The sequence below is a fragment of the Salvelinus fontinalis genome, chromosome 4 (assembly GCF_029448725.1).
Source record: "Salvelinus fontinalis isolate EN_2023a chromosome 4, ASM2944872v1, whole genome shotgun sequence".
In the NCBI taxonomy this organism is placed as follows: domain Eukaryota; kingdom Metazoa; phylum Chordata; class Actinopteri; order Salmoniformes; family Salmonidae; genus Salvelinus; species Salvelinus fontinalis.
Window position 1 is genome coordinate 44,985,874 of NC_074668.1, and position 27,538 is coordinate 45,013,411.

The 27,538-nt window shown below is 41.6% G+C and overlaps 1 protein-coding gene across 5 annotated transcripts in view; it reads right to left on the bottom strand.

Annotated features, from left to right (window-relative positions):
• kcnt1b (potassium sodium-activated channel subfamily T member 1b) overlaps positions 1-26,634 on the bottom strand; it is a 108,303-nt gene extending 81,669 nt beyond the window's left edge. For 2 of the 5 annotated variants that reach the window (XM_055920323.1, XM_055920322.1), the window contains exons 1-3: positions 26,044-26,633; positions 21,466-21,514; positions 17,598-17,768 (exon numbers count right to left, since the gene is read on the bottom strand). In XM_055920323.1, coding sequence (XP_055776298.1) covers positions 17,598-17,768; positions 21,466-21,514; positions 26,044-26,074 — 251 coding nt within the window. In that variant the 5' untranslated portion in view covers positions 26,075-26,633. Of the gene's footprint in view, positions 1-17,597; positions 17,769-21,465; positions 21,515-26,043 lie in introns of all 5 variants that reach the window. The other 3 variants (XM_055920324.1, XM_055920328.1, XM_055920321.1) reach the window with 2 other exon arrangements.
• Between the last annotated feature and the right edge of the window lie 904 nt (positions 26,635-27,538).

Consider the following 27,538-nt stretch of genomic DNA (forward strand, 5'->3'; position numbering starts at 1 on the left):
GGTTTTGCAGTTAATAAAATGCTTGAGGTAATATTCCATTTTAGAAGCTGTGTCAACGAAATACTTTTTCTGTACAATATTACTGCAATGGTTGCACTGGTTACATTTAAAAGAGCCCTTGGGTTTGTGGTCAAGCCAAGTTTTTTGAGAGTCACCCGGAAGATAACTGTGGACTAATTTGTCATTTAGGGTAGGACATCTCTTAAAGCTTATGACTGGTGGTTCAGGAAAGATTTGGCGTAGTAGCGTATCACTTTGGATGATTCCCCAATTGTTTTTAATGATTCTTTTAATGTTCTCTGCTTCAGTGCTGTATTTTGTAACAAAATACACTCTCTTTGATGTATCACGAGGCACTCCTCTTCGTAACAAGTTCCCTCTGTCAAGTAATCCAGCCCTTATACCTGCATCTTTCAGGACCTGAACGCTGTAGCCCCGATCCAAAAAGCGATTCTCCAATTCAGCAGATTTGACACTGTAGTCTGTTTCCTGATCGCAAATTCTGCGGACTCTTTGGAATTGGCCATATGGAATATTTTCTTTTAGCCTTTTGGGGTGAAAGCTGTCTGCTCTCAGAATGGTATTTCCATCTGTAGGCTTCCTAAAGATTGATGTGTGCAAATAACCGTTGTCATTTTTACTAATGTCGAGGTCCAAAAAATGAATGTTATCCTTGCTGTATTCCATAGTTAGTTTGATGTTAGGGTTAATGCTGTTAAGGTATTGGTGGAAGGAAATAAGTTCATCTTCTGAGCCGGACCAAAACAGGCAAACATCATCAATATAGCGTCCCCACCACAAATATCCACCGGTCTAATGTCCATTGCTCGTGTTTCTTGGCCCAAGCAAGTCTCTTCTTCTTATTGGTGTCCTTTAGTAGTGTTTTCTTTGCAGTAATTCAACCATAAAGGCCTGATTCACACAGTCTCCTCTGAACAGGTGATGTTGAGATGTGTCTATTACTTGAACTCTGTGAAGCATTTATTTGGCCTGCGATTTCTGAGGCTGGTAACTCTAGAGGAAGGAAACCGGTCAGGGATTTCACCATGAGGCCAATTGTGACTTTAAAACAGTTACAGAGTTTAATGGCTGTGATCGGAGAAAACTGAGGATGGATCAACAACATTGTAGTTACTCCACAATACCAACCTAACTGACAGTGTGAAAAGAAGGAAGACTGTACAGAATAAAAATATTCCAAAACATGCATCCTGCTTGCAACAAGGCACTAAAGTAATGCTGGAAAAAAATGGCAAAGCAATTCACTTTTTCTCCTGAATACAAAGTGTGATGTTTGGGGCAAATCAAATACAACACATTATTGAGTACCACTCTCCACATTTTCAAACACAGTGCTGGCTGCATCCTGTTATGGGTATTCTTGTAATCTTTAAAGACTGGGAAGTTTTTCAGGATAGAAAATAAACAGAATGGAGCTAAGAACAGGCAAAATCCTAGAGGAAAACCTGGTTCAGTCTGCTTTCCACCGAACACTGGGAGATGAATTCACCTTTCAGCAGGACAATAACCTAAAACACATAGCCAAATCTACACTGGAGTTACTTACCAAGAAGACCGTGAATGTTCCTGACTGGCCAAGTTACAGTTTTGACTTAAATCTACCTGACAATATATTGCAAAACCTGAAAATGGTTCTCTAGTAATGATCAACAACCAATTTGACAGAGCTTGAAGAATTTTGAAAATAATAAATGGGCAAATGTTGCACAATCCAGGTGTGGAAAGCTCTTAGAGACTTACCCAGAAAGACTCAAAGCTGTAATCGCTGCCAAAGGTGCTTCTACAAAGTATTGACTCAGGGGTGTGAATACATATGTATATGAGATATTTCAGTATTTAATTTTCAATAAATTGGCTACAATTAAAAAAAAAAAAATACTTTTCATGTTGTCATTATGGGGTATTGTGTGTAGATGGGAGCAAAAACAACAACAATTTAGTCCATTTTGAATTCAGGCTGTAACACAACAAAATGTGGAATACGTCAAGGGGTATGAATACTTTCTGAAGGCACTGTACTAGCCAATTATTTTCTATGTATTCCACTTGCCTGCACAGAGAAGAGATACGCAGCGTAACTCTTCTACCGTTCTGCCATGTCTCATCGAAACCAATTCCCATTTCCCCTTGTCCCCACATCAGCCTCCAGTCCAGTGTGACGATGCTGTGTCTCTATGGACACACCACCTGCACTCAAACACACACACACACACGCACACGCACACGCTCACACAGTCCCTTTGCTCGCTGACGAGCTCGTCACATCCCAGTCATTACAGCAGCTTATTAAACATGACAACCATAGGGCTCCAGCCTCCACCAACGGCAGCTAATTAAACAAGGGAAGACAAACGCCTGAGTGATACAATTTACCACGTCAAATAAGTGAAGGAAAGCAATACAGAGGTTATAAAACTCAGTTCTCCCCTGACAGTTTTCCTTTCTCACTTCTGTGAAGTCTATACTTATTGCAGTTGGCAGTAGGATGAGCCTCGTGAGACTGTGCTCGACAACCAATTAGTATCCTCTGCGCTGGGGCTCTATAAAACAGGCTAACAGTAACTATTCATACTGTAGGCAAAAAATGTATTTAATCTTATTCTATTTTCTAGCTAGGAGATACTGACGAATACTAGATATTAAAACACTGAAACAAGTGTTAATCATATCAGAGGGAAGTGGAAATCGATTCTCAAAGACACATTTAACACATTGGGATTCTCATACTGACTGAGCTATATTCCGCAATCCATGTACAGATCGAGACAGTGCAGCCAATTTAAATGGAACAATGTCTAGTGCCGATGAGGGTGAGAGGCGAGAGCTATAATTGTGGGCCACCCACACACTAGCATGATGACTAAGCCTACCTATGGTCTAGACTCCAGGCTCTGAGTCTGAAAGTGTGTGTGTGTGTGTGATGCATGTTCATGTGTGTGCCATGCGTTTGTGTCTAACCTATAGGTGCCCTGTTTGCACATCACATAATGTATCTTCACACATTAGGTGGAAGAACAGGGACAAGTTCACACTAACCGTGACCTTCCCTGAGGCTCATACACAGCCCTTGATGCATTCAGAGGACTGCTGCTGGTTCATCATCATCATCATCATCATCATCATAGTCATCGTCATCATCATCATAGTCATCATGATCATCATAGTCATCGTCATCATCATCATAGTCATCATGATCATTATAGTCATCGTCATCATCATCATCATCAGTGCTACACCCTGCCATGACACTGTTATGTACACCATCCAGCTAGAGTCTTGTCTACGGCTGCCTTGTTGACGCCGAGAGGAGCATTGAGAGGAGCATTTTCAAAGTATTAAACGCTTATTTCTCTATTAAACAGGCTATAGAACGCAAGGGCAGTATTCGAACAGTGATTCTTCCTCAAAGGAGCAGTTATAGTTGATTCGTCATCTAATTACCACCACTCATTCCGTATAGCTTCCATCAGAATCATGAAAAGCGGGGGGGAGGAAAACAAAATGATTAATCGTAAGGGAAGATACACTACTGTTGAAAGTTTGGGGTCACTTAGAAATGTCCTTGTTTTTGAAAGAAAAGCTAAAAAAAAATGTGTCCATTAAAATAACATCAAATTGATCAGAAATACAGTGTAGGCCTTGTTAATGTTGTAAATGACTATTGTAGCTGGAAACGGCTGATTTTGAATGGTATATCTATATAGGCATACGGAGGCCCATTATCACCAACCATCACTCCTGTGTTCCAATGGCACGTTGTGTTAGCTAATCCAAGTTTATAATTTTAAACGGCTGAATGATCATTAGAAAACCCTTTTGTAATTATATTAGCACAGCTGAAAACTATTGGCCAGTCTGAGATATGGATTTTTCTTTGCAACTCTGCCTAGAAGGCCAGCATCCCGGAGTCACCTTTTCACTGTTGACGTTGAGACTGGTGTTTTGCGGGTACTATTTAATGAAGCTGCCAGTTGAGGACTTGTGAGGCGCCTGTTTCTCAAACTAGATACTCTAATGTACTTGTCCTTTTGCTCAGTTGTGCACCGGGGCCTCCCACTCCTCTTTCTATTCTGTTAGAGACAATTTGTGGTGTTCTGTGAAGGGAGTAGTACAAAGTGTTGTACGAGATCTTCAGTTTCTTGGCAATTTCTCGCATGGAATAGCCTTAATATCTCAGAACAAAAATAGACTGACGAGTTTCAGAAGAAAGTTATTTGTTTCTGGCCATTTTGAGCCTGTAATCAAACCCAGAAATGCTGATGCTCCAGATACTCAACGAGTCTAAAGAAGGCCAGTTTTATTGCTTTTTTAATCAGACAACAGTTTTCAGCTGTGCTAACATAATTACAAAATGGTTTTCTAATGATCAATTAGCCTTTTAAAATGATAAACTTGGATTAACTAACACAACGTGCCATTGGAACACAGGAGTGATGGTTTCTGATAATGGGCCTCTATACACCTATGTAGGTATTCCATTAAAAGTCAGCCGTTTCCAGCTACAATAGTCATTTACAACATTAACAATGTCTACACTGTATTTCTGATCAATTTGATGTTATTTTAATGGACAAAAAAATGGATTTTCTTTTGAAAAATAAGGACATTTCTAAGTGACCTCAAACTTTTGAATGGTAGCGTAGATAGAACCAATTTTCACAAACATTACCCCGCTGCTCGTTAGGGTTTCAATCAAGAGGTGGGCGCACATAAAAGCCAAGCTACATAGAGAATCTGTTTTCTATTTTTGAAATGAACATTTAACAACCCCTCCTCCTCCGCCTCCTCCTCCTCTGCTCTGCCAGCCCTCCTTCCTCCCATCCCCCTGTCAATCATACACGTGTGTATACACACACACCCACACAAACACACACATAGTCCCATCCCCCGTCATATGCGTGCCCCTGGTGTGCCTGTTCCTCTTCAGCAGTAATTGTTCCCCCCCTGCACCCCCCAGCCCCAGAGATAATGACAGCCAGTGAGGGGATCCGCTCTGAGAAGGACGCCAATGCTAGCACGCCAGCAACACCAGCCAGGAGCAGCAGCCAGCCTGGGAGACTGACAGCACTGACAGAGCCCACTAGCCTCACTTTACCTACTACTCAGACAGACACAGGGTGGAGGGAGGGAGAAAGCACTGACAGAGCCCGTTGGACCGCACGACTACCCCTACAATCCCATCCACTAGCCTGCACACTAGTAATAAAAATAAATATAGCTATTTTCTAAAAACTGCCAGTTAAAGTGGTGGGGGGGGAAGAGAGAGAAAGAGAGAGAGAGAGAGAGAGAGAGAGAGAGAGAGCTGGGAACGGTGTTGCATGGGAGTCTGGGTGTCATCCTATCATCCGTGCCTTACTATAACAAGGTCAGACTGTATTGCATGACAACCAACCTTTGAGGAATTGACTACAACACAAACAGATCAGACCACTACCAGGCAGGTACATTGGGGTGCTGGTGGTTTTGGAGATGTCCCCCTCAACAAATCACAGACACCTCGGCTCGGTAATCACAGCACTTCAAAACTAAATACATTTAAAAAGCAGACACTGAACATCCCTTTGAGCACGGTGAAGTTATTAATAACACTTTGGATGAGGTATCAATACACCCAGTCACTACAAAGATAATGGCTGTGATAGGATAAAACTGAGGAAGGATCAACAACATTATAGTTCCTCCAAAATACTAACCCTTTTGACAGAGTGAAAAGAAGGAAGCCTGTACAGAATAAAAAATATTCTAATACATGCATCCTGTTTGCAACAAGGCAGTAAAGTAATACTGCAAATAATGTGGCAAAGCAATTAACTTTCTGTCCTGAATACAAAGTGTTATGTTTGTGGCAAACCCAATACAACAGATTACTGAGTACCACTCTCCGTATTTTCAAGCATAGTGGGTGGCTGTTATGGGTACGCTTGTAATTGTTAAGGACGTGAGTTTTTCAGGATTAAAAAGAAATTGAACGGAGCTAAGCACAGGCAACATTCTAGAGGAAAACCTGGTTCAGTCTTCTTTCCACCAGATACTGGGAGATTAATTCACCTTTCGGCAGGACAATAACCTAAAACACAAGGCCAAATCTACACTGTTGCTTACCAAGAAGACGGTGAATGTTCCTGAGTGGCTGAGTTAAAGTTTTGACTTACATCTGCTTAAAAATCTATGGCAAGACTTGAAAATGGTTGTCTAACAATGATCAACAACTAATTTGACAGAGCTTGACATTTTTTTGAAAATAATCATGTGTAAATATTGCACAATCCAGGTGTGCAAAGCTCTTTAGATGTTTTCACACTTGGTCCCTTTCAGACAATTTTTGCGAACTCAGTGTGGTTCGCTTAATTTTCTGTGCAGTGTGAACACTCAAAAGGAATTCAGACCCCTCAAAAGAGCCCCCGAAGCGAACCGAACTGAGACCATCTCGAGAGGTGGTCTGAGTTCGGTTCGCTTGAATTACGCGGTCTGGTTCCCTTTTTTAATACAATGTGAATGGTTCTCTTGTCATCATTCCTGCACCACACACTAGGCTACTGCAACACCGTTTCCCCTGCCATAAACCCTCCCATTGTTGCCACAAAAGAGAGAAGATGATGATGTGCAGGTTTGCAGGGGGCTGTTTTTGGATATTGATTAGCGATTGTCAAGGGTGCACAGAAATTCCAAAATGTGTGGAGAGAGCTATATATGCTGTTTATTGATTGTGGAGTTCGAATAATGTGAGAAGACAATATATTTGGTACAAATCACAAAATAGTGTACAAAATCTATGCCAGCTCTTAAAGGGTCAGGTGCCTACCTTGTGTGTACAATTTTCAATTACAGCATTATTTATTCTGCAGTTTTTATATGGCTATTTATTCTGTTACCAATCAAATGTACATGTTAATAGTATCTTCTGTATGCTATTATTATGTCTCATATTTAACTAAATGACATCTATTAGCTTCCAAAATGTAAGTAGGTATACATAGGCGTACAGAGGCCCATAACTTTTGTTAGGGACTCGTAAGTAAGCATTTCACTGTTGTATTCGGCGCATGTGACTAATAAAATTTGATTCGAAATTTGATTTGATCTAATCATCTCTTCCCAGCGTCACAGATTGACACGACATTCCAGTTCTGGCATAGGAACGGTCTGGTGTTTTTTTGTGACCTATTTGTTGATAACACATTTGTCATATTTGATACTCTGAGGGTTGACCATAATATTCCCAATACCCACTTTTCTAGATACCTGCAAACTCACAGCTTTGCCAAAAAACATGTCCCTTCATTTCCACTCAAGCCTCCTAAGTGTTCGGTAGAGAGGTGCTTAGATCTTAACAATTGTCTGAAGTGCACAATCTCCAGACTATACGACATAATACAGAACATTAATCCGCCTTCCTTTGCAAATACAAAATCTGCATGGGAGCAAGACATAGGTGGCGAACTACCTGATGATATATGGCAACAAAGTATTGAGCGTATCCACACATCATCATTTTGCATAAGGCATGGGCTTATTCACCTTAAGGTTTTGCACTGTCTCCATTACTCAAATGACAGATTGGAAAAAATATACCCAAATGTTGACCCCAAGTGTTTGAGATGCCAGAGTCAGAGTCCTGCGGGGGAATAGGTTTTGTTGTGCCCGATTCACGACTATCATGGTGTGCTTGGACCATGTTAGTTTGTTGGTGATGTGGACACCAAGGAATTTGAAGCTCTCAACCTGGGTTGGCGTCCCCCCTTGGGTTGTGCCGTGGTGGAGATCTTTGTGGGCTATACTCAGCCTTGTCTCAGGATGGTAAGTTGGTGGTTGAAGATATCCCTTTAGTGGTGTGGGGGCTGTGCTTTGGCAAAGTGGGTGAGGTTATATCCTGCCTGTTTGGCCCTGTCTGGGGGTATCATTGGATGGGGCAACAGTGTCTCCTGACCCCTCCTGTCTCAGCCTCCAATATTTATGCTGCAGTTTATGTGTCGGGGGGCTAGGGTCAGCCTGTTATATCTGAAGTATTTCTCCTGTCTTATCCGGTGTCCTGTGTGAATTTAAGTATGCTCTCTCTAATTCTCTCTTTCTCTCTCTCGGAGGACCTGAGCCCTAGGAACATGCCACAGGACTACCTGGCATGATGACTCCTTGCTGTCCCCAGTCCACCTGGCCGTGCTGCTGCTCCAGTTTCAACTGTTCTGACTGCGGCTATGGAACCCTGACCTGTTCACCGGACGTGCTACCTGTCCCAGATCTGCTGTTTTCAACTCTCTAGAGACAGCAGGAGCGGTAGAGATACTCTCAATGATCGGCTATGAAAAGCCAACTGACACTTACTCCTGAGGTGCTGACTTGTTGCAGCCTCGACAACTACTGTGATTATTATCATTTGACCACGCTAGTCATTTATGAACATTTGAACATCTTGGCCATGTTCTGTTATAATCTCCACCCGGCACAGCCAGAAGAGGACTGGCCACCCCTCATAGCCTGGTTGCTCTCTAGGTTTCTTCCTAGGTTTTGGCCTTTCTAGGGAGTTTTTCCTAGCCACCGTGCTTCTACACCTGCATTGCTTGCTGTTTGGGGTTTTAGGCTGGGTTTCTGTACAGCACTTTGATATATCAGCTGATGTAAGAAGGGCTATATACATAAATTTGATTTGATTTGCTCCACTGCAGCCCCGTCGATGAGAATGGGGGCGTGCTCGGATCTCTTTTTCCTGTAGTCCACAAAAATCTTCTTTGTCTTGATCACGTTGAGGGAGAGGTTGTTGTCCTGGCACCACACGGCCAGGTCTCTGACCTCCTCCCTATAGGCTGTCTCGTCATTGTCGGTGATCAGGCCTACCACTGTTGTGTCATCGGCAAATGTATTGATGGTGTTGGAGTCGTGCCTGCAGTGCAGTCATGAGTGAACAGGGAGTACAGGAGGGGGCTGAGCATGCACCACTGAGGTGCCCCTGTGTTGTGGATCAGTGTGTCAGATGTGCTGTTACCTACCCTTATCACCTGGGGGTGGCCCGTCAGGAAGTCTAGGATCCAGCTTCAGAGGGAGGTGTTTAGTCCCATGGTCCTTAGCTTATTGATGAGCTTTGAGGGCACTATGGTGTTGAACACTGAGCTGTAGTCAATGAATAGCATTCTCACATAGGTGTTCCTTTTGTCCAGGTGGGAAAGGGCAGTGTGGAGTGCAATAGAGACTGCATCATCTGTGGATCTGTTGAGGCGGTATGCAAATTGAAGTGGGTCTAGGGCAGGGGTGTTCAAACTTTTTGACTCGCGGGCCACAATGGGTTCTAACATTTGACAGAGGGGCCGGGCCAGGAGCATTTGGAGGGAGTGTTTGGGCCGGATATACTAAAGCATTAAATGTAGTGTGTGCAAACCTCATAGCACAGTAAGAACACTACAACCCAATTTATTAACTGTCTTTCAAATGTGAAAAATAGCCCTTATCAGTTAATAAATTTGTCTCAAGGAATATGCAAGATATGGCATTTACATACTATTTCGCAGATACCGGGATGAGGAAATGTAAATAGATTAAAATAACATACGCACTGTGATTTATCAAGATTGCGTCTGTTTTTAATAAGTTTCAATCGAAGGTGCAAAGTTAAAGAAATCAACATTTATTGAAAAATGGAATCACTTTCAACATTCAAAACATATTATTACACAACGAAATACTCAAGCTCAATAATATCTACTTGTGTTAAACTCCGCAAAATCATGGATGGATTGTCCTGACCGCGCGCTCTACAAACTCGCCACGGACGCCCTCGCCTTCACGCGCAAACAGTACACGTGTATCGTTGCCAAGCACACAGACATAGGCTGTATTAAATATCCTACCTGCAGCTGAAAATTTAAATTTAAATTAAGAGCGATGTGCGGCGTGTTAATAAAGCTACTGTACCGCTGCTGTGCGTAAATGCGCATTGCTCTTAATTAAAAGACGCACTTCCAAACTTCCCATATGCATTTTTTCATAACACAGCAGAAAAACTCACCATTTCAGTGGGAACAGTGTTGTTGGTCTCCCTTTTTTGCCAGTGCATCAAAGTCTGGAGTTAGTTTTGTTGTGGCAATTCTCAGGACAGATCTGAGGTGTTGGTCAGTTAACTTGGATCTGTGATGGGCTTTGTTGATTTTCATGACGCTAAACGTCTGCTCACACACGTAGGTCGAGCCAAACAACACCAGCATCCGCCTTTTTGTTTAACTCGCTGACTATATCTTCGTCAATCAGTTCCACGCGGCGAGTCACTGTCCTGCGTGCTAAACTGATTTTTTCAAACTTGGCTTTGCTATCCGGACACAAGAGACCTGCTGTCTCTACCATGCACTCTTTCAAAAACTCGCCTTCGGAGAAAGGCTTGCTAGCCTTTGCTAATTTGAATGCCAGCAAATAACTTGCCTTGGTACTTGACTCTTGAATTGCAGTTTGTCGGTGAAAAAAGTTCTGTTGACTCTGTAAATTAGCTGCCAACCTCTGAGCAGTAGCCGCCCGTTCTTGTGTTGACTGCTTGCTAGCATAGTTTGCATGCTTCGTGGCAAAGTGACGGCTGATATTGTACTCTTTGAAAACCGCAACAGCTTCTTGGCATATCAGACATACAGCCGTTGATCGGACTTCAGTGAAGAAGTATTTTGTTGTCCACTCCTTATTAAACACTCGGCATTCGCTGTCCACTTTCCTTCTCTTTGGTCCGCTCATTTTCACAGAAGGGCTTAATGGTGACGTGAAACGAAGTGAAAATTAAAGTGAAATAAAGAGAAATACGCGCCACTCCAACAACGGTCAATGTGTTTTGAGTGCGCCATCTATTGGGGAAACGTGGGCATTGCAGGGAAAGGGGAAAAAAAGGAGGTTTTTACTATAATTTGGACAAGTTCGGCGGGCCGGATTAAAAAGCCTAACGGGCCGTATGTGGCCCGCGGGCCGTAGTTTGCCCATGTCTGGTCTAGGGTTTCTGGGATGATGGTGTTGATGTGAGCAATGACCAGCCTTTCAAAGCACTTCATGGCTACAGACGTTAGTGCTACATGTCGGTAGTCATTTTGGCAGGTTACCTTAGTGTTCTTGGGCACAGGCACTATAGTAGTCTGCTTAAAACATGTTGATATTACAGACTCAGACATGGATAGGTTGAAAATGTCAGTGAAGACACCTGCCAGTTGGTCAGCGCATGCCCGCAGTACACGTCCTGGTAATCCGTCTGGCCCTGCGGCCTTGTGAATGTTAACCTGTTAAAAGGTCTTATTCACATCGGTTGCGAAGAGCGTGGTCACAGTCTTCCGGACAGCTGGTGCTCTTATGCATGTTTCAGGGTTATTTGCCTCAAAGCGAGCATGGAAGTAGTTTAGCTCGTCTGGTATGCTTGTGTCACTGGGCAGCTTGCAAGCCCTGCCACATCCAACGAGCGTCAAAGCCGTTGTAGTAAGATTCGATCTTAGTCCTGTATTGACGCTTTGCCTGTTTGATGGTTCGTCAGAGGGCATAGTGAGATTGCTTACAAGCTTCTGGGTTAGAGTCCCGCTCCTTGAAAGCAGCAGCTCTAGCCTTTAGCTCAGTGCGAATGCTGCCTATAATGTGGGGACGACAGGGACGACGTCATCAATGCACTTATTGATGAAGCCAATGACTGTGGTGTACTCCTCAATGCCATCGGAGGAATTCTGGAACATATTCCAGTCTGTGCTTGCAAAACAGTCATGTAGCTTAGCATCTGCTTCCTCTGACCACTTTTTTATTGATCTAGTCACTGGTGCTTCCTGCTTTAATTTTTGCTTGTAAGCAGGAATCAGGAGGATAGAATTATGGTCAGATTTGCCAAATGGAGAGCGAGGGAGAGCTTTGTGTACGTCTCTGTGTGTGGCATATAGGTGGTCCAGAGTTCTTTTCCCTCTGGTTGCACATTTAACATGCTGATAGAAATTTGGTAAAACAGATTTAAGTTTCTCTGGATTAAAGTCCCCGGCTAATTGGAACGCCACCTCTGGGTGACCGTTTTCTTGTGTTTTTATGGCAGAAAACAGCTCATTCAATGCTGTCTTAGTGCCAGCCTCTGACTGTGGTGGTATGTGAACAGCTACAAAGAATACAGATGAAAACTCTCTTGGTAGGTAGTGTGGTCTACACCTTATCATGCGATACTCTACCTCAGGCGGGCAATAGCTCGAGACTTCCTTAGATATCGTGCACCAGCTGTTGTGTACAAAAATACATAGACCACCACCCCTTGTCTTACCAGACACCGCTGTTCTATCCTGCCGGTACATCGTATGATATTGTCGTTTTTAAGCCACAACTCTGTGAAGCATAAGATGTTACAGTTTTTATGTCCCGTTGGTAGTTTAATCATCCGCGTAACTTGTCGTTTTTATTCTCCAAAGATTGTACGTTTGCTAGCAGAATGGAGGGAAGTGGGGGTTTATTCGATCACCTACGAATTCTCAAAAGGCAGCCCTACCTTCGGCCCGTCTTTCTCCACCTCCTCTTCACGCAGATCACCGGGATCGGGGCCTGTTCCCGAGGACGCAGTATATCCTTCACGTCTCGCTCGTCATAGTTATGAAAGGAAAAAAAGGATTCTGCTAGTCCGTAGTGAGTAATCGCAGTCCTAATGTCTAGAAGTTATTTTTTCTTATAAGAGACGGTAGTGGCAACATTATGTACAAAATATGTTACAAACAAAGCAAATAAACGAACAAAAACCACAATCGGCTGGGGGCACAAAAAACGTCTGCCTTCTTCTCCGGAAAGAATTTGTCCAATCTTGATAAGTTAGAACTCCTCAGGCAGCAGGCAGCTGCTGATATTGATGATAGAACACTGGTTTCAAATTCTATTCTCAGAGTTTGTATACGGTGGAAGAAGGGGAAGAAAGTTCCATAAGCAACCTTAGAGAATTCACAAAACCATTAAAATGACTTTTAAACAGTGTGTAATGATGACTAAGTAACCACATTTGAAGAAGCTATGCAGCACAAACCAATTATGCCTGCCTGCAGCTCAATAGCATTACACTTCATTCTGTTTCTTTACTCACTGAGTTTCATTCATTTCAGCACCACAAAGACAGACAGCTCCACAGCCAACAGTGAAGCAGAATGCCCTTTTATATACAGTGCTTTGCAAAAGTGTTCACCACCCTTGGCATTTTTCCTATTTTGTTGCATTACAACTTGTAATTTAAATTGATTTTTATTTGAATTTCATGTAATGGACATACACAAAATAGTCAAAATTGGTGAAGGGAAATAAAGAAAAGTTACTTTTTTCAAGAAATTCTCTAAAATAAAAAATGGAAAAGTGGTGCGTGCATATGAAGCCGCTAAATAAGATCTGGTGCAACCAATTACCTTCAGCAGTCACATAATTACTTAAATAAAGTCCACCTGTGTGCAATCTAAGTGTCACATGATCTGTCACATGATCTCAGTATATATACACCTGTTTTGAATGTCCCCAGAGTCTGCAACACCACTAAGCAAGGGCACCACCAAGCAAGCAGCACTATGAAGACCAAGGAGCTCTCCAAACAGGTCAGGGACAAAGTTGTGGAGAAGTACAGATCAGGGTTGGATTCTAAAAAAATATCTGAAACTTTGAACATCCGATGGAGCACCATTAAAGCCATTATAAAAGAATGGAAAGAATATGGCACCACAGCAAACCTGCCAAGAGAGGGCCGCCCACCAGAACTCACGGACCAGGCAAGGAGGGCATTAACCAGAGCGGCAACAAAGAGACCAAAGATAACCCTGAAGGAGATACAAAGCTCCACAGCGGTGATTGGAGTATCTGTCAATAGGACCACTTTAAGCTGTACACTCCACAGAGCTGGGCTTTACGGAAGAGTGGCCAGAAAAAAGCCATTGCTTGAAGAAAAAAATAAGCAAACACGTTTGGTGTTCGCCAAAAGGCATGTGGGAAACTCTCCAAACATATGGAAGAAGGTACTCTAGTCAGATGAGACTAAAATTGAGCTTTTAGGCCATCAAGAAAAATGCTATGTCTTGTGCAAACCCAACACCTCTCATAACCCCGAGAACACCATACCCACAGTGAAGCATGGTGGTGCCAGCATCATGCTGGGGGGGGGGGGTGTTTTTCATCGGCAGGGACTGGGAAACTGGTCAGAATTGAAGGAATGAGGGATGGCGCTAAATACAGGGACATTCTTGAGGGAAACCTGTTTCAGTCTTCCAGAGATTTGAGACTGGGGTGTAGGTTCCCCTTCCAGCAGGGCAATGACCCTAAGTATACTGCTAAAGCAACACTTGAGTGGTTTAAGGGGAAACATTTACATGTCTTGGAATGGCCTAGTCAAAGCCCAGACCTCAATCCAATTGAAAATCTGTGGTATGACTTAAAGATTGCTGTATACCAGCGGAACCCATCCAACTTGAAGGAGCATGTCGATTTTGTGTCACTGGCCTACATACAATAACCCATAATGTCAAAGTGGAATTATTCATTTAAAAAATGAAAAGCTGAATGTCTTGAGTCAATAAGTATTCAACCCCTTTCTTATGACAAGCCTAAGTTCAGAAGTAAAAACGTGCTTAACAAGTCACTATAAGTTGGACTCACTCTGTGTGCAATAATAGTATTAACATATTTTTTTAATGACTACCTCATCTCTCTACCCCACACATACAACTATCTGTAAGGTTCCTCAGTCGACAAGTGAATTTCAAACACAGATTCAACCACAAAGAAGTGTACCTATTGGTAGATTGGTAAAAAAACTCATTTCAGTTTCAGACATTTCAGTTTAAACATGGTGAAGTTATTTATTACACTTTGAATGATGCATAAATACACCCAGTCACTACAAAAATACAGGCACCCTTCCTAACTCAGTTGCTGGAGAGAAAGGAAACCACTCAGGGATTTCACCATGAGGCCAATGGTGACATTTAAACATTTACAGAGTTTAATGGCTATGATAGAAAAAAACTGAGGATGGCCTGGCACAGCTCCTGGTATATGTCTGTTACGTTTATGGGGGGTTAATTAAGGAAGATATCCTCTTCTGCAAACCACTGGAAACCAGGACAACAGGAGAGGATATTTTGAAAGTACTGGACAGCTTTGTGACATCAAATGGACTTTGGTGGTCAAGATGTGTTGGTATCTGTACTGATGGCGCAAAAGCCATGACAGGGAGACATAGTGGAGTGGTAACGCGCGTGCAAGCAGTTGGTCCTGATGCTACTCTGGTACACTGCAGCATCCACGAGAGGTTCTTGCTGCCAAGGGAATCCCCGACAGCTTGAAATACTTTTTGAACACTACAGTGAAAATTGTTAACTTTGTTAAAGCAAGGCCCCTGAGCTCTCACGAATTTTCTGCATTATGCAATGATACAGGCAGCGACCATGTAATGGTTTTACAACATATAGAAAGAAGTGTGCTGGTTATCAAGGGGCAAAATATTGACACGTTTTTTTTAAATTGAGAGACGAGCTTAAAGTTTTCTTTACAGACCATAATTTTCTGTGTCTGACCCCTTGCATGATGACGAGTTTCTCACATGACAAGCCTATCTGGGAGATATAACTATATTCAATATGCGGGACATAATTAAGGCTATGATTAAGAAGTTGGAGCTCTTCTCTGTCTACATTAACTTGGACAACACACAGGTCCTTCTATCATAGTATGATTTTATGGACAATATCAAATATGATATAGCGAAGCACCTGAGTGAGCTGGGTGTGCAATTACGCAGGTACTATATCGAAATGGATGACATAAACAACTGGATTCGTTATCCCTTTCATGCGCTGCCTCCAGTCCACTTACCGATATCTGAACAAGAGAAACTAATTGAAATTCTGTGAAAATTTAATTTAATTTCCAGATTTCTGGATAGGGCTGCGCTCAGAGTATCCTGCTTTGGCAAATCGAGCTGTTAAGACACTGATGCCCTTTGCAATCACGTACCTACAGTATGTGAGAGTGGATTCTCAGCCCTCGCTAGCATGACAACTAAATACAGGCACAGACTGTGTGTGGAAAATGATTTAAGACTGAGACACTCTCCAATACAACCCAACATTTGCAGAGTTATGTGCATCCATTCAAGCACACTCACCTGTGGTGAGTTATTCACAATTTTTGATGAACAAATAAGGTTTTATATTTAAGACAGCTAAATAAAGAGCAAAATTATTGACTATTATTATATTATTATTTGTGACCTGGTCCTACCAATGAGCCGGGTTGTGACAAAAACTCACACTCATTCTTATGTTTAATAAATGTATTGTATAGTGTGTGTGTCAGGCTTACAATGACGGCAAAAAACAACATTTGAGAGTGCGCTGACCCTAGTGATAGAGGGGGTACGCAGCTATAGGTTGAATGTTTGAAAGGGTACGGGACTATAAAGGTTTTGGAACCACTGCAATAAGGCATTAAAGTGAAACTGTAAAAAATGTAATTAACTTCATGTCCAATACATAGTGTTATGTTTGAGGCAAATCCAACACAACACATCACTGAGTACCACTCTGTCACGACTTCCGCCGAAGTCGGCCCCTCTCCTTGTTCGGGCGGCGTCCGGCGGCGGTCAACGTCACCGGCTTTCTAGCCATCGCCGCTCCATTTTTCATTTGTTTTGTCTTTTTCCCCGCACACCTGGTTTTCATTCCCCAATCACACTACATGTATTTATTCCTCTGTTCCCCCTCATGTCTTTGTGTGAGATTGTTTTGTGTTACGTGTCTATGTTGACGCGCTTTACTCGTATGCGTTTATTCCGTGTTTTATTTTCACGAGGTATGTTATTGTGTTTATACAATATTATTGTGACTGTTTGCGCGTTTGCACTTTTGCATTGGCTGGAGGTTTCGACGCAGTGGCGTCCATCTGTTGGTTTCTCCTGCCTAAATAAAGTGTGCGCCTGTTCACAACTCTCTGCTCTCCTGCACCTGACTCCGCTCCCAGTACGCACGCCATTGACACACTCTTCATATTTTCAAGCATGGTGGTGGCTGCATCATATTATGGGTATACTTGTCATTGGCAAGGACGAGGGAATTCTTTACGATCAAAATAAACATTATAGAGCTAAGCACAGGCAAAATCCTAGAGGTAAAACTGGTTCAGTCTGCTTTCCAACAGACACTGTGAGAAAAATTCCCCTTTCAGCCGGACAATAACCAAAAACACAAGCCTAAATACACTAGAGTTCCTTATCAATTAAATTCAGGCTTTAATACAATAAAATGTGGAATAAGTCAAGGGGTATGAATAATTTCTGAAGGCACTGTATTTGCTAAGGGGATATAATTCACGGTGTCTTGGCCAATAGCTTTTCTTCCAATTAACCATTGAAATACCTCCGCAGCTACCATACCTGGAGAGCCCCTAGTCAATATTGTAGGACCAATTACGTGGTCAATTAAGTGAAAAACATGAGGAAGAAAACAACTGCACACACAGCCCACGAATGCAACACACACATGTTGCATGTAAACACACATATGCACACACCGTGGTCATTCCAGGACTTTTTTTAATGAGGGCCATATTATGTCCTGGCCAGAAGTATTATAGTTGATTGTGGTGGCTACCTGTCGTCATTCTGAAATGACTGGTCCCCCAGCAGCAGGTCCCTGAAGCGGTAGCGGGGCCGTAGAGGGGGGACCTCAGAATCCACTTCCGCCATCTTCAGGGCTGAGATGTCCAGAATAACTCCAGTGTTGCTGCTGTTGTTCTTCTGCAGGGTCTCAGTGGACGATGACCTGACAGGATTATAGACATAGAAATATAAGAAATATGGATTGTTGGCTGGCTTTTGATACGCACTCTGATTGCTGTCTGGCTTTTGACCTGATCTCTGACACTCAGACATGTTGATTTCCTGACAGAGTACCGAGGATGTTGGAATAGTCTCACATTGGGAATATGATATTTTTTGAGTTGTTGACATCACAGACATAAAACTATGACCTATGTGACTCGTTTCAGGAAAATAGGCGTATGTCGCGCGTCACTTCTTCACACTACTTCCATTTGAACGTAAACATATTGTTTTTTTTTATCAAAATGCGTTTTTTGGCAGAAATACCTTCTGGAACATGTGAACTTTCATGTGCCTTAATAAAAAACTTGTATGCCATCTGTAAATACAAATACATTTGTTAAATTACAATCCTAGTTGGTTGAGCCACAGAAAAAGATAACAATGAGTTTGGATGGGTCTGCCATGTAGCGAGCTTCTGTCTATTTGAGCTGGTCAGTATGTGTTGGTAATCTTTTTTAATGCAGCTTTTGTTTTGTTAAGATTTCATGTAGTTTAACTGCATAAGTGGTGCTCTCCACTTTCAGGAAGACCAAGTTTTTAAATCAGTGGAATTAGAGTATGATCGCTAAGGAGATGGAGAAAACACCTGTCTGTGGATTACAACTTCAAATTAAAGGCAACCAAGGCATTTGTGACAGAGAAGGAGAAGCGTCCATCCATGTATACGGGTAAGATATTCTAGCTAGCTATATTTTCAGATATTACAAGTTTCTAACATCATGAGTTGGGATCATGGTTCATTATTTAGATAGATAGCTAGCTACATGTCTTAACAAAAGACTCCAGAGAGCAGAATAACTGTGCCAGAGAGCAGAATAACTGACGAATTTACCAAAGCTCACCAACTGTTGAATATGGCCGGTGCCAGTAAACATTGAAAAAAAGCGTAATTAAATTGTTGCCAGCAGCACAGCTGCAGTCACCAATGCTATGGATAACAACAAAACAGCTTAACCAGCTCTGCTAGGGCGAGTAAAATGGTCAGAGTGAGCTGTTCTCTCATTTGTATCTTGAAGTAGCTAGCAAGCTAGCCAACGTTAGTCATTTAGCTTGGGTGTTTGACTGCTGTTGTTAGGACAGAACGCTCGGATCAACCCTACTCCTCAGCCTCACATGCAAATCCTTAAAGAGATGGGTGGGGCTAAAGCTTAAGACGGTGTGAACGATGCTGAATGGGTGTCGACAAAGTTCTCCAGTAGTAGGTGTACCAAGACATTCAATGACCATTTTCTCAAAAGTGAGGTTACAAGTTTATCAACTTTCAAAGCATTACTTTCCCATTGTTCCTCAAGTGTAGGTTATGATATACCATTTTCTAGCTCTGTCTCTACTTTTATCCAATGTAAAAAACACCATTTCAAATTTTGCTACATAGGACCGAATTGGCCTGTCGGTCACATGTCTCAATGGTTGGCAACATGCACAACCAGTATACTTTATTTCTTCTTATTCTGTAACTTTCCATTGCAATGAAAGAGAACGAGATGACAAACAAGCAGAAAAGGAAATTATATTTTCATCAGGAGATTTGTTCATATCTGGGTAGATGTGTGTGTGTGTGTGTGTGTGTGTGTGTGTGTGTGTGTGTGTGTGTGTGTGTGTGTGTGTGTGTGTGTGTGTGTGTGTGAGAATGGGGCACATTTTCATTACGTGGGCAAACATTTATACTGAACAAAAATAAACGCAACATGTAATGTGTTGGTCCCATGTTTCATGAGCTGAAATAAAAGATCCCAGAAATGTTCCATATGCACAAAAAGCTAATTTCTCTCAAATGTCGTGCATGCATTTGTTTACATCCCTGTTATTGAGCATTTCTCCTTTGTCAAGATAATTCGTCCATCTGACAGGTGTGGCATATCAAGAAGCTATTTAAACAACATGATCATTATCCTGGTGCACCTTGTGCTGGGGACAATTAAATGCCACTCTAAAATATGCAGTTTTGTCACACAACACAATGCCACAGATGTCTCAAGTTTCGATGGAGCGTGCAATTGGAATGCTGACTGAGTGAATGTCTGCCAGAACTGTTGCCAGAGAATTGAATGTTAATTTCTCTGCCATAAGTCGCCTCCAATGTTGTTTTAGAATATTTGGCAGTACGTCACATGTGCTTACAACTGCAGACCATGTGTAACCACGCCAGCCCAGGACCTTCACATCCAGCTTCATTAATCGGGGCGACAGGTAGCCTAGTGGTTAGAGCGTTGGGCCAGTAACCGAAAGGTTGCTAGATCGAATCCCCGACCTGACAAGGTAAAAATAATCTGTTGTTCTGCACCTGAACAAGGCAGTTTACCCACTGTTCCTAGGCAGTCATTGTAAATAAGAATGTGTTCCTAACTGACTAGCCTAGTTAAAAAAATAAAAAATACCTGCGGGATTGTCTGAGACTGGACAGCTGATGAAACTGAGGAGCATTTCTGTCTGTAATAACAACTAATTCTGATTGTCTTGCCCCTGCCCAGTAATGTGAAATCCATAGATTATTGACTGATTTCCTTATATGAACTATAACTCAGGTAAATCTTTGAAATTGTTGCACGTTGCGTTTATTTTTTTTAGTTCAGTAAAGAGTGTCCTGAAAAGAATTACAACACTTTTGGCATTAAATGGTATATGAAAAAACACCTGTTGGAGTGTGACGATGCTAAATCCATTTATGCAGTAATTGAATGGTAAGATTACCAAGCAATTACTAAGCAATTTTATCAAAATTAAATTAAAAGGTCATTTTGTCTCTCTACATTAGATAAATGCGCCACAAAGTCTGCACATTTGATCAAGTGGAATTGGATGTCTGAGAACCATTTGCACAGCAAATGTATTCATTATTACTGAATTCTGCGTCTCGGTTTCTGTGTTCAGTGTTCTGTGACAAACGTATTTGTAAAAGAAAGCTAATAATTCTAATAAAATAAATTGGATTTGATTGTGGAGGGCTAAACATTATCTGAACTAATACTCTGATTCACATCAAGTCATGCATGAAAACCTTCCAGAGGATACAGAGAGACCATCTGAGGCTAGATACAGGTAACTGCCAAAATAAAGGAAACACCAACTAAAGTGTCTTAATAAGGCCTTGAACCTCCAGAACGGCTTCAATGCACTTTGGCATAGATTCTACAAGTGTCTGGAACTCTTTTGGAAGGATGCGACACCATTTTCCCACAATAAATTCCATCATTTGGAGATTTGTTGATGGTGGTGGAAAACGCTGTCTCAGGTGCCGCTCCAGAATGTCCCATAAGTGTTCAATTGGATTGAGATCTGGTGACTGAGACAAACACACACACACACACACACACACACACACACACACACACACACACACACACACACACACACACACACACACACACACACACACACACACACACACACACACACACACACACCCTTTAAACCCCATATGCTGCTTTGAGGCCCCTCTTTCAAAGTCTTCTTCAAGCCATGGTAGCCAAAATAATTGGCAACTATGTATTTTTTATACATGACTCTAAGCATGATGGGATGTTTTAATTGCTTAATTAACTCAGGAACCACACCTGTGAGGAAGCACCTGCCTCCAATATACATTATGTTAGTTTGTGTCACATTGAGAGGAATTAAACAGGTCGGAACATTACCTGTCTCCATTGGAACTCGAGGATCGACGTTGCGGGCTCATAGTCACCTCTTGGCGAGGGATTTAGGGAATTCAAGAGAGAGAGGGGGAGAGGGGGGAGAGAGAGATGAATAATTCATATATTAAGGTCAGAAGGCATGATATGTATCATTATTATTACAGACACAGCATTTACAGCTAAGCAAGCCAATCCCTCTGAAGTTAGCTCTCTTCCCTTGACTTTCTTCCCCAGGATTACTCCAACACCCCTCTGGATGGCTTATGTCTCACTGTAACACACTAACGGTTTGATAAAACCCTGTGCCTGTTCAAAGTACTGTTTTAGTTGTAGCCAATGAACTGTACTAAGTGGAGTGTTTGATAATCAACAAGCAGTAAAGTGACTCTCAGATGTTCTGTAATAATAACAAGCTATGTAACACAATGTGTGAATGTGCTGTTCCTCAAACACAAGGGAATATGACGGGCTATGAAAATAAGAAGACAAGGCATTGATTTTGTAGTCTATCACATCTCTGATTGTAATGGATTCCTGATCTGGTGAGTCATGTTCTGGGCTAACAAGTATGTTCAATCTATGGCAGCCTATCCTATTATTCAATCTATAATTAGAAGCTTAGGTGTTGGTGATTCATCTGTAACAGCCATGGTGACTCTATCACAATCAATTACTTGCGAGACAACCCCACTCACTCGCTCTTTCTCTCTCTCTCTCGTTTTCTCTCCACACAATTTGCTCTTTGCTCTTATCACTTTGCTCAAGTGGACAATATGGCACTCAAATCAATTAAGATGGACATCCTGCATAAAAAGCATACACCATGTAATGCATATATTCAATCTATGCGCTGTGCTCAAAGTCCGCTACCTACCATCTCACGTCTCTCACATACATAGAGTACATTCTGTACATCGGGCTATCCAGTGCACACAAGTGGCTAATGACTGTATAGTTCAGGAGGTCACCATGCTAGAGAGTGGGCCCAAAACACACAGAGACAGGGATTTTCCTTGATTAGCAGCCCAGAGGACAGACCCTGAGATGCTATTCTGTCAGACTGGGGGAGGGGGGAGGGAGAGGAGAGCATGTGGAGATGATAGTGGGCCAGAGTGGAGTGGAGGTGATGGAAGTGGAGGGGAAGCGAAGTGTTTGTGAATATGTGGTATGTCTCTTGCTTATGAAATTCCTGCGATGTAGCCTCTGAGAATGGGTACACAGTCACACACACTTAATAGATTTGGTCCCTGGTACTGGCAGCCTGTGAAACGGAGTCTCTTGATAATTAAGCAATAAGGCCCAAGGAGGTGTGGTATATGGCCATTATACCACAGCTAAGAGCTGTTCTTATGCATAACACAACGCGGACTGCCTGGATAAAGCCCTTAGCTGCGGGAATATTGGCAATATACCACAAACCCCCAAGGTGCCTTATTGCTATTATAAACTGGTTACCAACGTAATTAAAGCAGTAAAAATAAATGTTTTGTCATACCCGTGGTTTATGGTCTTATATATATATATTTATGGTCTGATATATCAGCATCTAGGGCTCGAACCACCCAGTTGATAATAGAGAATATAGTACACAGTGGAGAGAGACTAGAGCAGATTGGGCAAATACATATATATGGAGGGAGGAGAAACATATGGTCCTGATGTAGAAGAGACATTTGGGGAATGATGAGAATTAGGATGAGGACTACTAGGTATTTTTATTATCATTTATGCTTTGAGGCCTCTGGAAATGTAGTCAGTCATATTTTGTTTGAATGAAGTGACGATGCTTATTCTGCTCCGTACTGTTATGATTTATATTAACCTACAACATGAAACACGACTGTCTGCCTTTAGCGGCAAACTGATAATCAGCTCACTGAATAAGAAACACATCTGGATTTTCTGGAAAATGTGAGGACTGAAAATTGTATTCATGTTTTGCAATATCAATGGCTCTTCATGATTAATGAAGTGAAGTAAATACATAAACAACTACTAAATAAAACCCTGAGACAATGCAATCAGAGTAATATTGACCATCAACGCCAAACACTGAATTCTCCTTCCTCATCTCTATGTTTTTTATTTTCTCCAGAAATACTTGGAATTATGGTAACAACACACAGCACAGCAGCCTCAAATAAAAAGCAATGCTGTTCATTTAACTCTGAAAGCGTAAAATGTACACTATTTTCAGTGAACATATGAGTCCCTGTCACGCCCTGACCGTAGATTGCTTTGTATGTTTCTATTTTTTGTTTGGTCAGGGTGTGATGTGGGTGGGCATTCTATGTTTGTATGTCTAGGTTTTGTATTTCTATGTTAAGGCCTGGTATTGTTCCCAATCAGAGGCAGCTGTCTATCGTTGTCTCTGATTGAGAACCATACTTAGGTAGCCTGTTTTCCCACTGTTAGTTGTGGGTGGTTATTTTCTGTTTAGTGTTTGTATCACCTGTCAGAACTGTTTCGGTTATTCCTTTTGTTATTTTGTATTTAGTGTTCAGTTTCGAATAAATAAGATGAACACGTATCACGCTGCACCTTGGTCCTCACCTTCTTCCTCTGAATGCCGTTACAGTCCCACTGTACTGGGGTTAAAATAACACTTTTGAAAGTGTTAAGGATTTAACTATGTTGCAGTGTTCTACATTTAAGTCTGAAAGTGTCAAATTGACACTATTTCAGTGAAAATATGAGTCCAACTGTACTGGTGTTAAAATAACACCTACAGTGTAAAACACAACACTTGATTTAGAGCAAACTGGACTTACTTTGCTTCGTGCTGACGCTGTTACACTATCTCAGTATAAGGTATTAGTGTTACAGTAAATCAGTTTTGGGTGTTGTTTTAACACTGTGCCTTTTTTTTTTTTGAGCAAATTGTAGAGCTAACACGCAACACTGTATCTGTTCGTGACAGAGACATGGTTGTTGAATTATTTTCTTTTAAAGCCTGTGGCTTTCACAAAGTGAGTTCCTAGGCGAATGTTATCAATAAAAATGCAACTCTATGACAATACATTATATATACCATAAGGCCTTACAAATTGGCCTAGTTGATGGCCTAGTTTTACCCTAACACAGTGGTGTTAGGAAACTCCTGGTTTACAGGCCACATCAGGATTGCAAGTTACATTATGCTGGCTTGAAAAGGGATGTGTAATTTCTATTGGAATCCAGCCAGAGTAAGGATAGCCAATAGTAATGTGCAGCCTGCGAACAATTCATTATTTTTGAATGACTCTTTTTACTGACTTGAGAGTCATGCTTCATTTTTATGAGTGATTTGTTCATTTTGACGTTTATTTGACCTGCTGGCTGTGGGATTAATATGTGCTCCTCCAGCTCAGTCCCCCCTGAGACGTGCTCAGATCAACTACTGTAAAATAGATCATGCTGCAGGCAGCAATAACAGCATAGGCGAGAAAAATACATGTTTAGAACTTGTTATTGATCGCATGGTGCAAGAATAAATGCAATTCATTGATTATTGAATGTTTCGATAGACACAGCTTTGTAGAACAAAACACTCACAGTCTCTGCTCAATAAACTCGAACTCGAAAACAAATTGTTTGGGGTGCTGCAGTTCGTGAACGACTTTGTGCTCATCGCCCTCATGGCAGTCAAGCAATGCATTCCACCAAGAGTTTTTCACAATCTAGTCCGGCCACAACTAGACTACGTTTAAAATGCATCAAGCGATAATCATATTTGTATGACTAGCAAGCAACAAAATGACATTGTTTAAAGCACACTTTTACAAGTCTCAGTCACAAATGACAGCTCCAATAAGCCACTTATGGTGAACGACATGTGAACTGGAAGCTTGTAGAATCATGACTCTTTCGAGTTTTCAGTTCATCGTTCGCCGGAAGGGGGTCCTGCGTGCTCTGGGCATTACGGATTCAAATGAACAAAATGAGTTGCAATTTTAAATAGTTTTACTGAACGAGTTGAAAAGACCAGTCAGCAAAAAAAGCCAAACTTCCATCACTAATATTCATAAATTGAATTTGTATTCACCCATAACATACATTGAGAATGGCTGTCAGGGTTTGGAAACATTACCTAAACCATTTAACCCAGAACAACCATTTCAGTAACGGGTGCAATAAATCTAACTAACTGAATGGATTATTTTAGAAAAATGTATGTTCTTAATCTTTGTGTAGCATAAGATTATTAATCAATCAATCAATGTACATGCAAAAACACAGATATTAAAAACAATCCTCAAAGATCTACCTGCAGTAGAGCGTACTGGAAAATATGGTAAGGATGGGTGTGGTTTAGATGGGATTGTTTTACTCTTCACAGTGTAAAACAATAACTTTGGTTATTAACACCAACACTGGGGGTATTTTACACCACTGAGTGTTAATTTCACTCTTACTTAGTGACTTTAAATCCTGAATCAACACTAGAAATGTTACAATGAAAAATCAACACAGGCCAATTTGCTGTGTACAATGTTAAAAGTTGAATAGACTGCAGTTGATGACAACAATGTTTGGCTCTCAGTCAATTTCAATCAACGTTGGCCAAGCCAAGACTATAGCTGGCCCCAGTTCGGTCCTTACCTGGATCTGTCGGTGTCCGTGGTCTCATCATCGTAAACACACGTCTTGTTTATGATAAAACATCCGCTGCACATTGTCCGTGCAGCCCCGGTCGAGTCGCAGAGGTGGCGGATGTCTTCCGATTTAAATGTTGCATTGAAAGCTCCGTCTTCTTCATGGATACATTTAAATTAGCCTACACTAGAAAGGGTCCGTGCCGCTGAAGCCCCTGATAGAGGGTCCACGCATCCAGGTGGAAGTATTTTCTGGTCCTCGTTGAGAAATATTTCTGACACTACATCTCCGACTGTATTTTCCTTTTTATCTTTATATTTTACAAGGCCGTTGTTCTTGTTGAAAGACAACTTGAAGTTGAAATGTTTCTACTTACGTTTCTTTTTTAAGTTAGAAAATGTCATGTTTTCTTTGTAAAACAATCAAACGCATTTCAAAGCAGATACAGGCTAGTGACAGCATCAGCCTCAGTGGTCCTAATTGGATAGCATAATCCATGCTTTGTGTCCACTGTGCATGTTGTAAGGGCAGGGTATTGCATGTGGAACGATGGTAAGACGCCCATTCACAGCACCCAACCGACGCTCCATGCCCACACACACACATCCATACACAACTGGCCATCTAACGGACAACCTTGAAATTATTTTTATGCTTTGTATCTTCTTCGAAGTAGGCGTGTAATAAATGGAGCTATTGCGTAGTAGACTGAATAGGGACGTGTAAGAGCAAGCCCTGTCATTAAAAAGCTTTTTTTTTTTTATTATTTTTTTTTTTAAATCAGAATTAGGTTTAGGAGCCTTCTCCTTAATAATTGTCAATATCGGTAGATGTGGGCTTTTACTTGAACACATCATCAGTTCCACAGAAAGCTTGTCCGTAGGGAATTATATGACGAACATTCAAGAGAAGGTTGTCGGGTACTGTATACAGATGTACTCCAGAGGTTACTATAGTGAGGTGCACTTCATCCTTTCTCACGCCCTCTGGTGGCGTTGGAGGAGATTGCAGCTCTCCCTTCTCTGAGAATGAAGCGATTTATTTGATTGAGCTTTGAGATGCAGTCAGACATTTAGAACCATAAACATGTTGGCCGATACAAACACAAGTATGGGCCTACATGTTTATGGTTCTAAATGCTTGACTGCATCTCAAAGCTCAATCAAACAGTATTTACAAATAGTACAGCATTCTTGAATTTCTACAAAAATCGCAATAATTTATTTCCTTTGATCAAAACATGTTGAAACAGGAAACACAATAAATGAATACTTATGTACATGCAAAACACCACACCAGACAATAGCCTACCACTGCATCTGAGAAATGGCATTATATGTGTTTCTACACACCTCCAACCACCCTGTCCTCAGCAACTATTCCCCTTAAAATAAAATATGAATGTGTTGTGTAGGGTGTCCAATCAAAACGCATACGATGACCAATTGATAATCCTTAAAAAAACGAATAGTACAAACCTTATGTCTCTATCATACTCCGT